This window comes from Oncorhynchus mykiss, chromosome 8 (genome assembly GCF_057628025.1).
Source record: "Oncorhynchus mykiss isolate SJ-2025 chromosome 8, ASM5762802v1, whole genome shotgun sequence".
Classification (NCBI taxonomy): domain Eukaryota; kingdom Metazoa; phylum Chordata; class Actinopteri; order Salmoniformes; family Salmonidae; genus Oncorhynchus; species Oncorhynchus mykiss.
Window position 1 is genome coordinate 52,824,575 of NC_143029.1, and position 16,404 is coordinate 52,840,978.

General features: G+C 43.4%; 1 protein-coding gene across 2 annotated transcripts; it reads left to right on the top strand.

The window, feature by feature from the left end:
- Positions 1-607: 607 nt before the first annotated feature.
- On the top strand, positions 608-11,891 carry LOC110530057 (lactosylceramide 1,3-N-acetyl-beta-D-glucosaminyltransferase A). Of its 2 annotated transcripts, none has more exons than XM_021612843.3 (2): positions 608-1,029; positions 9,350-11,891. In XM_021612843.3, the coding sequence occupies exon 2, from the start codon at positions 9,687-9,689 to the stop codon at positions 10,848-10,850; it is 1,164 nt and encodes a 387-aa protein (XP_021468518.3). In that variant the 5' UTR covers positions 608-1,029; positions 9,350-9,686; the 3' UTR covers positions 10,851-11,891. The 2 variants fall into 2 exon arrangements, with proteins under 2 accessions (XP_021468518.3, XP_021468519.3); XM_021612844.3 differs by having other exon boundaries at positions 698-1,160.
- The last annotated feature ends 4,513 nt before the right edge of the window (positions 11,892-16,404 follow it).

The following is a 16,404-nucleotide window of genomic DNA, read 5'->3' on the forward strand; positions in this document are numbered from 1 at the left end:
ATGGTGTGTAAATCAAATGATACAACCCCCCCCCCCCCCAAAGTCAATTTTAATTCCAAGTTGTAATGCAACAAAAGAGGAAAAATGCCAAGGGGGGTGAATATTTTCACAAGCCACTGTAGATGAGTATCATGTTATATGTAGATGTGTATAATGTTATGTGTAGATGAGTATCGTGTTGTATGTAGATGAGTATCATATCATATGTAGATGTGTATAATGTTTAACGTAGATGTATATAATTTTATATGTAATGTGTATAAAGTTATATGTAGATGAGTATTATGTTATAAGTAGATGTGTATAATGTTATATGTAGATGTGTATAGTGTTTTGTTGGAAAGACGTGACAATCTCAACCCAGCCTCATATGGTAATAGATACATGACACAGATAATTTCCTTTGTCTTTACTTTCTCTTTATGAGATGAGTATTACGGTATGTGTGGAAATGTATTCACGATCTGGAACTAAAGTTGCTGTTCTGTTTGTTTATAGATGTAATATTGTCAAGGGAAAACCTCTGCTTGTAAATGTGTGGGCAGGCTGTGGAGGTGCGGCAGAGGAAGTGAGGGAGGAAGAAGCACAGATGAGGGAGCAAAAGTGCTCCCTCATCTGTGCTTCTTCCTCCCTCACTTCCTCTGCCGCACCCTCACAGTGTGTGTGAGGGGAAATGAGCAGGAGGTAGTAGCAACCAAGGCAACAGATACTCACAAGCAGAGCATTCACATGCTCTGGACAGAGTGAGGCTCATACACTAACACACAGCCTAACTGGCAGCTGCTGCCACTGCTCCTGAAAAGTAGAGTGTGTGTGTGTGTGACTACATCCTAATCACTCCAGAGAGAGGTACATTGAAATACTTCCAGAGCTATTACAAGGAGAGAATCTGTACAGGAGGGGAGAGAGCGAGAGAACTCAATTCACTGAACTCAACAGAAGGTGGTTGTTATTAGGCTACTGGGACTACTTCTTCTTACAACTAGTCACTTGGATACATAGCAGCAGCATTGATACTTTCTCTCAGCGGTAAGTGGCATGGTGTGCTCAGCAAGGATTCTTTCAAGTGTGAGATCTATTTATACGACCTGTGACTTTGGAGCTACGCTGACAGAGAAGGCTCACTTTCACAGAAGCTGGTTTTAGACTGAGTTAATTGTGTGAGTAAGGAACCCACTGGGATTAAACATGCGCTTCCATGAAGAATTTAATTTGTTGAGAAGCTATTTCTTACCATTTTCATTTGAAACAATAATATCATCAAAACCATTTATATTATCAAAAATGATTAGCAGAATCTGTTTAAACTGTTTCAGGATGTATACTGAGGATTGTACCGAGGCCAAACTATGTCCGTTTCATTTTATTTCACCCAAGATGGAGTAAGAAATATTAATGGTAAATAAGTTGATTTGAAGTTGGTTGTCATGTGAGCAACTGAACAACTAGCTTCAGTGTTTTTTATTTTTTTGCCTTTTAGTGCTGTCTAAGAGTGTATCACATTGCAGGAATATTTTATCCAGTGTTGAAGACAAGGTGACCAATTCAATTGGAATTAACACAGTTGGCAGTGGATGTAGCGCACCTGTCAGCCCGGCATAGTGATGTCTCTTTAAGACAGGTCTCATGCCGAGGCAATTTAGTAACACAGTTTGCTTTGTTGATCTTTACCGGTACCTTGCTGGCCCATGTTGACTCCAATGCTTCCCACAGTTGTGTCAAGTTGGCTGGATGTCCTTTGGGTGGTGGACCATTCTTGACACACACAGGAAACTGTTGAGCGTGAAATACCCAGCAGCTTTGCAGTTTGACACACTCAAACCGGTGTCTACCATACTCCGTTCAAAGGCACTTCAATGTTTGATCTTCCCATTCACTCTTTGAATGGCACGTATACACAATCCATGTCTCAAGAGTTAAAAAAAATCCTCCTTTAACCGGTCTCCTCCCCTTCATCTACACTGATTGAAGTGGATTCAACAGGTGAAATCAATAAGGGATCATAGCTTTTACCTGTATTCGCCTACGTTCCTAATGTTTTGTACACTCTATTTACGCAATGTGAGGTTGGAATAATACTGTGAGAATTATGATAATGCCCTTTTAGCGTAAGAGCTGTTTAAAAAGATTGCCTGAAATGTCTGCCTGTTTTGGTGGGATGGACCTTTGGCCTGCCTGTAAATGAGTTAATAGACCAATAAGAAAGACCTCTCTGCCAATAACAGCTAGTTTTTAGTATTCCCCACTCAGACCACTCCCAGACGGTCCTAGCTAAATTCTTGACTGAGAAATTGGTCTTTGCTAAGAAGCTGTTTCTTTCTTACCATCTTAATTGAAAACAATCACAGTAAGGCACTTCATTGTTATTGAGAAATGATTTGATATTGAGATAAAAAATAAAAAAAACATCTGCATTGGACTTTTAACATCAAACCCAAGGCAATGCTGATACAGTGCCTTGCGAAAGTATTCGGCCCCCTTGAACTTTGCGACCTTTTGCCACATTTCAGGCTTCAAACATAAAGATATAAAACTGTATTTTTTTGTGAAGAATCAACAACAAGTGGGACACAATCATGAAGTGGAACAACATTTATTGGATATTTCAAACTTTTTTAACAAATCAAAAACTGAAAAATTGGGCGTGCAAAATTATTCAGCCCCTTTACTTTCAGTGCAGCAAACTCTCTCCAGAAGTTCAGTGAGGATCTCTGAATGATCCAATGTTGACCTAAATGACTAATGATGATAAATACAATCCACCTGTGTGTAATCAAGTCTCCGTATAAATGCACCTGCACTGGGATAGTCTCAGAGGTCCGTTAAAAGCGCAGAGAGCATCATGAAGAACAAGGAACACACCAGGCAGGCTCGAGATACTGTTGTGAAGAAGTTTAAAGCCGGATTTGGATACAAAAAGATTTCCCAAGCTTTAAACATCCCAAGGAGCACTGTGCAAGCGATAATATTGAAATGGAAGGAGTATCAGACCACTGCAAATCTACCAAGACCTGGCCGTCCCTCTAAACTTTCAGCTCATACAAGGAGAAGACTGATCAGAGATGCAGCCAAGAGGCCCATGATCACTCTGGATGAACTGCAGAGATCTACAGCTGAGGTGGGAGACTCTGTCCATAGGACAACAATCAGTTGTATATTGCACAAATCTGGCCTTTATGGAAGAGTGGCAAGAAGAAAGCCATTTCTTAAAGATATCCATAAAAAGTGTCGTTTAAAGTTTGCCACAAGCCACCTGGGAGACACACCAAACATGTGGAAGAAGGTGCTCTGGTCAGATGAAACCAAAATTGAACTTTTTGGCAACAATGCAAAACGTTATGTTTGGCGTAAAAGCAACACAGCTCATCACCCTGAACACACCATCCCCACTGTCAAACATGGTGATGGCAGCATCATGGTTTGGGCCTGCTTTTCTTCAGCAGGGACAGGGAAGATGGTTAAAATTGATGGGAAGATGGATGGAGCCAAATACAGGACCATTCTGGAAGAAAACCTGATGGAGTCTGCAAAAGACCTGAGACTGGGACAGAGATTTGTCTTCCAACAAGACAATGATCCAAAACATAAAGCAAAATCTACAATGGAATGGTTCAAAAATAAACATATCCAGGTGTTAGAATGGCCAAGTCAAAGTCCAGACCTGAATCCAATCGAGAATCTGTGGAAAGAACTGAAAACTGCTGTTCACAAATGCTCTCCATCCAACCTCACTGAGCTCGAGCTGTTTTGCAAGGAGGAATGTGAAAAAATGTCAGTCTCTCGATTTGCAAAACTGATAGAGACATACCCCAAGCGACTTACAGCTGTAATCGCAGCAAAAGGTGGCGCTACAAAGTTTTAACTTAAGGGGGCTGAATAATTTTGCACGCCCAATTTTTCAGTTTTTGATTTGTTAAAAAAGTTTGAAATATCCAATAAATGTCGTTCCACTTCATGATTGTGTCCCACTTGTTGTTGATTCTTCACAAAAAAATACAGTTTTATATCTTTATGTTTGAAGCCTGAAATGTGGCAAAAGGTCGCAAAGTTCAAGGGGGCCAAATACTTTCGCAAGGCACTGTATTTCCTGAACGACATGTTTGAGTGAACAGGATCTACCTGCGCAACAAATCACAGGGTTGCATTTACTTGAAAGGTTAAAGGAATGAAGTAGCTTAAGTAAAGGTAAGGACATACCACATATTACAAACCGCACACATACCTATGACAGAAATCATGTTTGACTTCCAACAGCTGCCAAACAAAACCTGTTGAACACGTTTTACTGGCAGACGTCAATGATGAGACTTGAGGGGAGGCACACCTTGGTCTTTGTTAGATTGTTAGGCCATGGCACCATCTCCGGGAAAGACAATAAAAAAACCTTATCTTTTTAACAGAGTACCTAAGTGCCTGGGCAGTATACTCATTATCTCTTACGTCAAAGATGCCAGTACACACACAATTACATGGCTCGCAATACATCGTAGTAACACAACGTTGACTGCTATTCAGAGTCGCATATTAAAATATTGACTTAGTACTTTCATTTAGCAATGAATAATGACACCTCATTTCATATAGGGTAAGCTGTTGTGAGAGTGGAGTGGTGTGCTTGAACTTTCCATTCCCGATAAACTCCAGATTTAGCTCAACTAGAACATTTGCAGACACTTTTCTCGTTCAAAAAGCTGGTTAAACATATCAAAGTTCACAGAGGAGGTAGTGAAAGAACACACAAAAAAAAAAACGTTTTCTTGAGCCATTGTCTGAACACTGTCTAAACAGTTCATTACATCTAAACACGGACTCATCCAGGCATGGACTTTACTGTAACACACAAACAGTCAACATTCTCATTAATACATGAGGGTTTCTGAAAGTTTTTTTGAGGTTTGACAAATTGCCTCATCTCACATGTATTAGAAGGCTGACACATTTCTCAGGCAGAGAGAGAGAGATAACTATGAAGAGAGAAGGGTAGAACGAGAGAGATTCTGAGTGAGTGACCCCATTAGGAAGAGGCAGGCTAATGATGTTTAAAAAGCTCTCGGGGCGCGACAGCCCGGTGGTTTGCCTGGATTCCCAAGCCCATCCATGATCCCCCCCCCCCCCCCCCCCTTGGTTTTTACCCAGGCCAAATGGGCGGAACAGCCTATTCTCATCCACGCTCTCATTGTGCTCCCAGAGCTATTCTGATGCCCTCCATTGTGTGCCGTACACTTTCCACGGCTCTCAGCGGTTTTGGTGGGTCCACATCTTAAACCCCTCCATTATGGGAGAACCCCCAGCGCCACATTTGGCTGTGCTGGCTTTTATCATTCACCGGCCACACGTTTGACTTCTCAGCTTATGTCACACAAACACACAACAGGAAGTCAGAGAAGAGGAACAAAACAGAAGTACTTCTTTTTATGGTATGAAACTGCTTTAGTTTGAATGACAAGCCTATAGATTTCAAACAGGTACAAAAATAGCATAGGAGGCTGTTGAGGGGGGGAAGATTCATAGTAGTGGCCAGAACAAGGCTAACATATCAAACCATGACTACGGTCCAAACACTTAAAAGACACACCCTATGCCCTCAGCCCTCAAATTAACTGGACACTTCTGATGACATATCATGACGTCTGATGAGTATACACTTGCAGGGCGAGGGAGGAGGGAATGATTTTTAAATGGACCATCCTTGGGCTGAAATTTGTCACTCGTTCATCCCGCGATGATTGTGTTTTCAGCCACCGGTAGCTTGTGGTTGCTGTATATGCGCTACAGTCAATTATGATTCCATAATAGTTTATAGTAAATAGTTTTCAACTGAATTTTGGAATCAGTAGAGACTGGCGACTCGGCACGCATAATAAAGCAGGAAATCTTCTCTTCATTAAGCAAAGGGCCTATCAGGGCGATAGCAATAGCAGAGAGCCACCTCGGCTTCTACTTCCCGGTACTTCCTGCTTCCCAAGAAATGGGGAGGGTTTTGCTCCATTCTGGACCTATGTGTCCTCGACAGCTATTTGACGAAATTCACATTCCGTCTGCTTACAGAGGTACGATCTTAATTTGAGCCAATTTGTTCAGCAAGAAAATATTATTTTGTAGGAGTTGATACATTTTTAGTTAGTGGAAATTACAAACTTTAGGAGCCTTTTTAAAGCCTGAGTTTAAAAAGCTATTAAAGTTTGAATTTCCTGATGTACAGGAAAATTCTCAGCAACACGGTCGCCAGGTGTACAGTGTTTCCTCTGACACATTGGTACGGCTGGCTTCCAGATTAAGCGGGCGTTGTGGGTTGGGACAGGACTGTAACTACCAATTGGATACCACGAAAATTGGAGAGAAAAGGGGGTAAAAAAAAAATAATAAAAAAAAAAGAGTGTACATGTGTGCGTTCAACGTGCTGTCTCTATTCGTCCAGGCGACTGGTTTACCTCGGTGAACCTACAGGTGTCTGAGGCTAGCGCTAACTTCCTGAACGTCCAGAAAGTGTGTAGAGGTAGCGCTCACACCCTTGAGAAACAAGGGGCTGAGTCTCCACCTACATAGACAATTACCTGCTTTGCTCCCCAACACGGGGACAAGCGGAACAAGACACAACTTCCCTGGTAAACCCACCTCTCCGAGCCAGGGTTCCAGATCATTCAGAAAAATAGCTGCTTGGTGCTATCACAGAGAATAGAATACCTAGGCTTAATGCTGGATTCTCTCGCTTGGAAGACCGCATCATGTCCCTTTGACAGTGCCTCTCCCTGTTCCACAACGTGTGTTCAGGATTTGCCTCCAAGTGCTGGGGTTGATGGCATCCACCATCTCCGTACCTCTTGGTCTACTGAGGATGAGAGACTTCCAGCGCTGGATGTTAGCCCCAAACCTGTGTACACGGCTTCAGCTCAATTGCCAGATAGAGGTAACTTCCATGTGTCTCTTGGCTCTCTGTCACTGGGAGGAAAAAAAATTGATCTTTGTTCCTGGCACTCCCCTAGGGTAGATAGTGGTGAAGACAGATGCATCACTCAAGGGCTGGGACACAGTTCACATGGGGGAAATGCAATAAAAGGAGTTTAGACTCCACAACTCAGCATTTCTCACATAAATGACATTGAAATGTTGATAGTGCATTTTTTCACTGAAACACTTTCGACTCTCCCTTTGGAATTGTCTTGATCAGAACGGACAATACGACTGTGGTGGCATACGTCAACCGCCAGAGTGGCACTGTGTTTAAACAGACTATCCGTCTGGATTATCCTGTGAAGCAGCGCACACTTACCGTCCCTACGAGAGACTCATGTCGTACCGAACACAGGCGCTGACTTATTTTCCAGAGGGAGTCCCAATCTAGGGGATGGAGACTTCTCCCCAAAGTGGTGAAACAGATCTGGGAAAGATACGGTCAAGCATTCGTAGATATAAAGTTTGTGCCTATTCCATAAGATCAGTCTTGTGAAAGCTGCCTTTTCCTACACAAGAAGAACTGGACAAGGAAATCCTCATGAAATTGTATGTAAAACTAATAAGTCACCACCTTACAAAAAAATGTGACTCTCATGAACCCAACCGTGTCGGTTGTTTGGCTCTACGACATCCACAAGCTTTGCGGCAGTTGTCTGAACTCTGTCGCGGACGTCCTCATTTTTAAGAGGTCTTCTCACAAGACCAACTGTCCAGACCGAACCGTTGGAGCTACAAACTAATATCTCACCAATATCTCACAAACACGAAGGTGTGGGTTGTTTTGCTTTACGACACACACATGCTTCAGGGGAGTCTTCTGAAGGTAACCCAGTACCGGGCTGTAAAAACGACAAAAAGTGCATAGGGGGTAAAATGTGCCCTGAATAATGTGATCAAACATGGTTCTAAATTTCAAACGCTTCAAAACCTTGTTCCTAATATTTTATTTTTAGACTGTCTGTTTTGCTATTTACAAATGTGTTATTCAATGCATTTCTATGGGCTATAGCAGTAAAGGACAAATTCAATAGATATTATACCTACAGGGGTCCTAAAATGGCTAAATTATACATTTTAGATATTGCGATGTAAGGGCTTAGACCTATAGGGGTTGTAAGTTCTCTCTCTAGCCGCTATCTCGGCCTGTCATACAGGCTTCGACAAGACACCCCGTTATGTTGTTTCCTGTTACGTCTGGTTCCCAAGTCTTTAGTCCCGTCGTGGGATTTTTCACAGCTACCTTCTGAGTCACTGGGAATGGTGGAGATGAAATATCTCCTTTAAGACCATGTAACTGGTCGCCCTTACCTCGACAAAGTGAGTGAGTCCATGCACTGTCAGTTCACCATTAGTGTTTACAATTTGCCTGGGGCTTTTCGAAGGTTACCTTGTTACTCAACCCTGCCTTTATGCCGAAAGTTAGTGCCAATTACAATTGTCTCGCCTTGGAGCTTGTGGCTCTGTTCAAGGGCATCTCCTTACAGGAGATTTGCCAAGCAGCTTGCTGGGCATTCCCTCATACTTTTATGAGGTTCTACCGACTAGATGCCACTGCACCTTCATTGGCGCATACTGTCCCTCAGTGTCGGGACCTCTGAGTGTTGATACGTTGGAACTACCTGGCTTCGGAGAGCATGTGCGATACGGGAGTGGGCCATATCCCTCTAGTGAGATGTCAAATCAAATCATTGAAAGAGAACTTAAGGTTACTTGTTGTAATCCAGGTTCTCTGACATTATGAGTAAGACATCTCACCACATTCCCCTACTTGCAAGAGTGTGAGGAAGTTCGGCATGCTCGAGAATGTCTCACAAACCAGGCGAGTGGCTCTTTAGTGTGGGGGGAGGGGCTCCCTCATTTGCCATTCGACCTGACGGTCTCCGACAGACGTGTATGATTCGTTCTTCAAGACTGTTATAAGATTCTGGGGAATCTCTCTACTGAGATGTCTCACTCATAATATCAGAGAACCGGGGTTATGCAAGCAAGCTTAAGTTATAGAAGCAAAAGCTAAGCTAACTATGAGTAAATATAGCAACTGTTTGGTAGCTAACACTTTACATTAAAAATGTTAAGTCTTTACATTAAGTTGCTCTTGTACCTGTGTAGTAATGTTGTTATTACTCTAGTGATAACATTGCATTAACTAACATTGTATTGAGAAGTTAAAACATTGTAGTTTCTAGATGAATTACAGAGTAAATACACAGCAGAGCAGCCTAATGGGAAATGTTTCCAAATGTTTAAGAACGACCAGACCCCGTCAAACGACCAGACCAGAACGACCAGACCCCGAGTCGTTGATTGATCTGTTTGTCTGGCTTATTCTAAGGAACACTTTATTGCACTTAATTGTCAACACAGAATAAAACGTGCATTCTCTGTTCCATTTCAGAGCGATGGTCGGCAACCTGGGGATGCTGGACGAGTCCGAGCCACTATGAGGACGGCTGTGTGGGAATCAGTAACAACAGGAGTGTGAGTGACTCGCCAGATAGAGGCGATGCTTTCCGGGGAGGCCCTCCTGTGAATCTCCCCGAAACACGCATGACTCCTGCTCCAGGTGGGAAAACTAGGATGGAACACACACACACTGCTCTGCAAAGAGCCACAGGAACAACTACCTCAGCAGCTGCTCTTTCACACACAAAGACACGCATACCACTGTTGCCATCACCACTCTGACCTGACAGAGGAAGAACACCGGAAGGTTCCGGAATACATTTTCCAGGATGTTTGTGAATTTCCGGCGGATCCGCAAGTGCCAGTGCGTGCAGTTGATGACCACATGCCTGGTGCTGTCGGTGGTGATGGTATGCTGGGAGCAGCTGGACAGTGGCATGGTGAGCCACATCAACTCCTACTCTTACCGTTACCTGGTCAACAGCTACACTTTCATCAACAAGAGCTTCACCATCCCACGACAGGAGGCCCACATGTTCAGTAACCACCGCTACCTACTCAACCACCCATACAAGTGCTCAGGAGAGAAGGACATTTTACTGCTTCTGCTCATCAAGTCCTCCCCGGAGAACTTCGAGAGACGGCGAGCCATACGGTCGACGTGGGGCAACGAGACCTACATTCGCCAAGACCTGGGGGTGACAGTGAAGGTGATGTTTGTGCTGGGCCTTCCCAAGCAGCATGAGACTGCCCAGACGTGGAGGGGGAGGAGTGGAGGTATCCAGGACAGCCTGGTCGATGAGGACCGCAGGCATGGCGACATGGTCCAGCAGGACTTTGTGGACACGTTCCACAACCTCACCCTCAAGCTTCTGCTACAGTTCCGCTGGGCTCATTTCTACTGCCCGCATGCCCGCTTCCTCATGACAGCTGACAATGATATCTTCGTGCACATGCCCAACCTGGTGCGCTACCTGCAGGACATGGACAGGAAGGGCGTGACGGACTTCTGGATCGGTCACGTGCACAGAGGCGCGCCACCGATCCGCCAGAAGGAAAGCAAGTACTACGTCCCGCAAGAGATGTACCCTTGGGCGTCATACCCGGACTACACGGCAGGGGCCGGTTACGTCGTCTCAAGAGACGTGGCGGACAAAATCTACCAGGCCTCATTGACGCTCAATGCCTCGCTGTACATTGACGATGTCTTCATGGGCATCTGTGCCAATGCCATGGGCGTGTCGCCACAGGAACACGTGTACTTCTCAGGCGAAGGCAAGGCGCCCTACCACTTGTGCATCTACGACAAGATGATGACATCGCACGGCCATGTGGCCGACATTTATGAGCTCTGGGAAGCCGCCACAAACCCGGAGGTCAAAAGGGTCACATCGGGACTTCTTGGGAGGTTGTACTGCACGGCAGTGAAACTCACCCTTCTGTGCAGACCCTACTTCTTCAACACCTACCCCTGCAAGGCAGCCTTGTTGTAGTACTGTAAACTTACTGTGTTTGGTCCAAAACGGAGTGCGGGATCATTTTGCTTTCATCACTCCCATTATTTGAAAAGACTTGAGGAGGGAAGGGGGAGGGAGAAACGCATGAGTCATATCTATTGCTGTAAATGTGGGTTTTACATTAACCATCTACCTATATGGTTTTACAGTAACTGTCTATCTATATGGTTTTACAGTAACTGTCTATCTATATGGTTTTACAGTAACTGTCTATCTATATGGTTTTACAGCAACTGTCTATCTATATGGTTTTACAGTAACTGTCTATCTATATGGTTTTACAGTAACTGTCTATCTATATGGTTTTACAGCAACTGTCTATCTATATGGTTTTACAGCAACTGTCTATCTATATGGTTTTACAGCAACTGTCTATCTATATGGTTTTACAGTAACTGTCTATCTATATGGTTTTACAGTAACTGTCTATCTATATGGTTTTACAGTAACTGTCTATCTATATGGTTTTACAGCAACTGTCTATCTATATGGTTTTACAGTAACTGTCTATCTATATGGTTTTACAGTAACTGTCTATCTATATGGTTTTACAGTAACTGTCTATCTATATGGTTTTACAGTAACTGTCTATCTATATGGCCGGCAGTGGTCCAGTTCTTGCTAGCTTTAAGATGTATTGAACAGTCCCACCTCTCTGGGAGGGCAGAGGCTGAATGTGATGAACAACAGATGCTTCCCAAGGAGATGCTGTCCAGACATTATGTTGAAACATAGGATTCACAGTGAATTTCTTCTCCCACTCCCCCATCTCTTTCCGTTAAACTGATTGAGAGAATGTTTCCCTGGCCTTGAACTCTGTTGATTATGCGGTTTAAAACTAACTGCGCATGAACACAATTGGCTCATTGTCTGTCGTTTCCCGGTAAGGTTAGCTAAGGTTAACGAGAAGAGACTGTTTATAACTTTATTATAACTTAACAGTCCATATGGTTGGCCGGCAGTATGAAACTGCAAGCAGTCATTTGAAACTGAGGTTAATAAAAGTCTTACAAACTCTGCAGTCGTAAGGTGTAAGCTGTCTGGGGTGTAGCAGTACATTAATGTGTAGCCTATGTGTGAGTTGTTAGTGGTGAATAGTGACACTGACACACACTGTATTATGTGTGAGTGCCAAAAATGTCTATGTTGCGAGGTGCAAAATTCCACCTGCAGATTCAAAGTATTGTGCATGTCAGCTGATTGCTTCTTCTTAATTAATGAATTGTTCTGTAAATTACGTGAGGATGCAGGTGAAATATACAGCAGCTTTCAAGCAATTTCTTTTTTATTTCATTTGGAAACCCAGCCCAAAGCATATTGGCAGCCTTTTCAACCTGTCGCAAAGTAAACAGGAAACAAACAATGGGCTTCCAGGTAGACTGAAATGTGATAGACTCAGGGCCAGCTCCAAGGATGAACTATTTTGAGTTATTTTTGAGGGGGAACTCAGACTGGGTCTCAACTTACTGTTGAAATTTGGTTGTTCATCCGCAGTTCTTCTCTTGTTTTGTCAGTCGCTGACAGTCACTCAATTAGCCATGTCAGCTACCAATTTTTTGATTGGTAAATGAGTCTTGCCAGTTATCTAAACCTGCAGTAATTATGGCCGAATACCGACCATGCACACAGAGCACGTGCCCAGGGGCCATGACCTCCAGGAGGCCCCCATTGATTTTTGTTAAGGGTCAGACACACTGAGAAATCTGACTGCTGATGGGTACTTAGCACTTCTGCCCAGAGTGTCGGCAGTTAACTTATTGTTTCTCATATAGAAAAGTTTTACCTCTGATTTGCTTTGTTTTAAATACTCCACACCATATGGTGGGAGCAGTTTGTTTTGCTTGTCCCTTCTGTGGCTAATGTTGTTGCTAGCTAGCTAGAATTTGTAGTAAGCTATTGTTGACACTAGCCATCTGTCGGCTCCCCACGTGGAGGTTCGTGCTTTCTAATTGGTTCAAAGTCAAATTCTCAGCCACTAACAAGCATTGTTTTTCTACAGTAGAAACAGCAGGTTCGTCGGTACCAGGTCGGTACACAGCAGGGACATCTTTTGTTCTATCAAGAGAAGTAACGGCCTCATAAGTACCTATCGGCAGTCAGATTTTGCAGTGTGTCTGTACCATTAGTCACTCTCCTTCAGATATCATTAACATGGCATAAGTTATGGAAAAATTAGTAGAAGTGCAGGAAATTGGCTTTAAAACTGCAAAAATGTCTCTCTGCCCCGTAGCAAAGTTAATTGAATTGCATGACATTTGAAATAAAATAGCCAAAATTTTTCTCCACCCCAAAATGTATAGAACTGCAGAAAACGTATCTCTGCCGTCAAGAGCGGGGGCCACTAAAACAAATGACCCGCATGGTGGGGCCACAACTCTGGTGTGTGTATAGAAAAGGTGTGTACATCAGTAGTTATATAGGATGAGCCATGACTAGAATATAGTATATACACATAAAGTGGGTAAAGCAGTATGTAAACATTATTAACGTGAGCAATGTTCAATGACTTTGTGTACATAGGGCAGCAGTCTCTAAGGCTCAGGGCAGGGTACCGGGCATAGGCCGGCTAGTGATGACTGTTCAACAGTCAGAGGGCCTGGAGACAGAAGCTGTTTATCAGTCTCTCGGTCCCCGCTTTGATGCATCTGTACTGTCTCCGCCTTCTAGATGGAAACTGGGTGGCTCAGGAGATTGAGGTCCTTGATGATCCTATTGGCCTTCCTTTGACACCGGGTGCTGTCAATGTCCTGGAGGGCAGGCAGTGTGCCCCCGATGGTGCGTTTGGCTAACCACCCTCTGGGGAGCCCTGCGGTTGCGGGAGATGCAGTTGCCATACCAGGCAGTGATACAGCCCGACAGAATACTCTCAATGGTGCATCTGTATAAGTTTGTGAGAGTCTTAGGGGCCAAGCCAAATTTCTTCAGCCTGCTGAGGTTGAAGAGGAGCTGTTGCGTGACGGGACAATTTCAGGTCCTCAGTGACAGTAGCCTAAAAACTGGAGCTCTATTTCTGTTGATATAAGACATTAAAACTGGGCTTTTCAGTCTCCACAATAACAATCTACAATTGTTTTGAGTGAGTGCATTTCTGATATGTGGCTTGAGTAAGATAAGTGGTTGAATTGTACAAAAATAATAAAATAAAATGTAACCCTTATGTACACTATATTTACAAAAGTATTTGCACACCCCTTCAAATTAGTGGATTCGGCTATTTCAGCCACAGCGTTGTGTATAAAAATCGATCACACAGCCATGCAATCTCCAGGAACAAACATTGGCAGGAGAATGGCCTTACTGAAGAGCTCAGTGACTTCCAAAGTGGCACAGTCATAGGATTCCGCCTTTCCAACAAGTCAGTTCGTCCTTTCTGCCCTGCTAGAGCTGCCCCTCACAGAACGGGACCGCCGAGTGCGTAAAAATTGTACTTGTGCCAACGTTGCTTCCAGAGGCCGTTTGGAACTCTGTAGTGAGTGTTGCAACCGAGGACAGGCGATTTTTACGAACCGCACAGCACTTGGCGGTCCGGTTCTGTGAGCTTGTGTGACCTACCACTTCGGGGCTGAGCCGTTGTTGCTCCAAGATGTTTTCAATTCACAATCACAGCACTTAAAGTTGACAGGGCCGTTCCAGCAGGGCAGACATTTGAGAAACTGACTTGTTGGAAAGGTGGCACGTTGAAAGTCACTGAGCTCTTCAGTACGGGCTATTCTACTGCCAATGTTTGTCTAAAAAGATTGCATGGCTGCGTGCTTGATTTTATACACCTGTCAGAAATTAGTGTGGCTGAAATAGCCAAATCCACCAATTTGAAGGGGTGTCCACATACTTTTGTATATATAGTGTATATCCCTCGCATCCATTTTCTCTTGAGCCTTTTTCCTTTTGTGTGTTTTCTATGCCTGATGGCCCACCACTCGTGCTGAAAGAGGTGCGTAGGGATATCTTTGAGATTAGCCACTCTCCAAACAGTGGGCCTGTTTCCAAGGCAACGCCAGAGAAAATAATTCACTCAAATGGTTCAAAGAAGAGCCCAAAACAGGCTCCAACAACCTAACGCAAACAATTCATAGCCACTATACTGGACATTTAGCTTTAACATTCATCTTGCCCTTGGGTTGCTATTGTAACGTCCTGTTCAGAATGACAAAACTACCCAAACATAATCCTTTTAGTTGGTTGTCACTTTAAGATTGTAGCTTTACAATAATAAACATTGTATTTCCATGTTTCTTTCCAGTCCTCCAGTCCTTTGGAAGACTGGCTTCTCTGCAAGGAAAACCGGGCCAAGCAGGATCAGACACTCTGAAGTCATCTAAATATCCAATATGAGTTAATAGATTTTTCTCCTCCCTCCCGAAGCGACCCTGCCAGCATAATTGCATTGACTTCTGTGAACGTGGGAGTCAAAGAACAGAGTTAATGTGCTAAAAATAAATGCACATATCATAGCCAATTACGCAGTCACTGAGCTGCTCAGTGCCCCCGAGGCAGACTATAATTATAACTAACCTGCCTGCCTGCCTCAGACCTATACACATGCACAGAGATATGGATACTTGATTTGTATGATATGTGTTAGTTTGTCGATGTCCATCATCTATTTCGTATGATATGTTATGAATTGCAATTCGTACAATATGTTACTAATTTGCAAGATGCGCATGTTACGAATTCCAATTGGTTGTGGCTAATGTCAGCTAGACAAGGGGTTAAGGTTAGGATTTCGGTTAAATTTCAGCTAAAAGGATTAAGGTTAGCTGACATGCCAAGTAGTTTCAAAGTTGCTAAATAGCTCAAATTGTCAGTGATGACATTCGAACACGCAACTTTTGGATGTTCATGTTATATGCCCGATCAACCACCCTCTTGTTTTTGCCTTAATTAACCTTCTGTCTCATAACCATATCAAACGTAAACATATCATACTAACTCGACTGTCCTGAATTCAAGTATGGTCTCAAATCTGGGACAATCTGAGTATATCCATAATCTCTGAGTAAACAGTCCATGTAGGCCATTTGTGTTGTGACATACAGATGTGTCTATGCTCCCATATGTAATGTTTACTAAAGCATGGCACCTGTAAGTCTACAAGTACTCAATAGTTATCCATTGACTACTAATCGCTTAGTCAAATCATAAGAGAAACCATTTGTTCACCAAGATACAATTTTGGAAATCATTAGCAGGAAAATCCACTAGCAGCCTTCTGCAACAATATCCTAATACTCAGTGAGCATAGATCTACTGGTTGTCCTTGATTGGTGTAATAGGACACACCAAAAGGTTCTCCACAATTTATGCTAGCTTTGATCCACTAGGTGGCAACATTGAGCTGAGAAAGGCCTCAGTTCCGTACGGCACAGCAGAAGATGCTGAACTGACATGAACATGAAACTAAGGGTGTTTTTAAATATAGTTCTCTTTAAAATAACCGATCTCAGTCCTCTTTAAAGCGGGGTCAAAAAGAAACAAAATAACTCAGTTCTCTTCGTAGTCACACTGCCCTTGCTTTTGAATGAGTCGG

Coding starts and splice junctions, on each gene's coding strand:
- LOC110530057 (XM_021612843.3), top strand. CDS start 9,687: ATGTTTGTGAATTTCCGGCGGATCCGCAAGTGCCAGTGCGTGCAGTTG.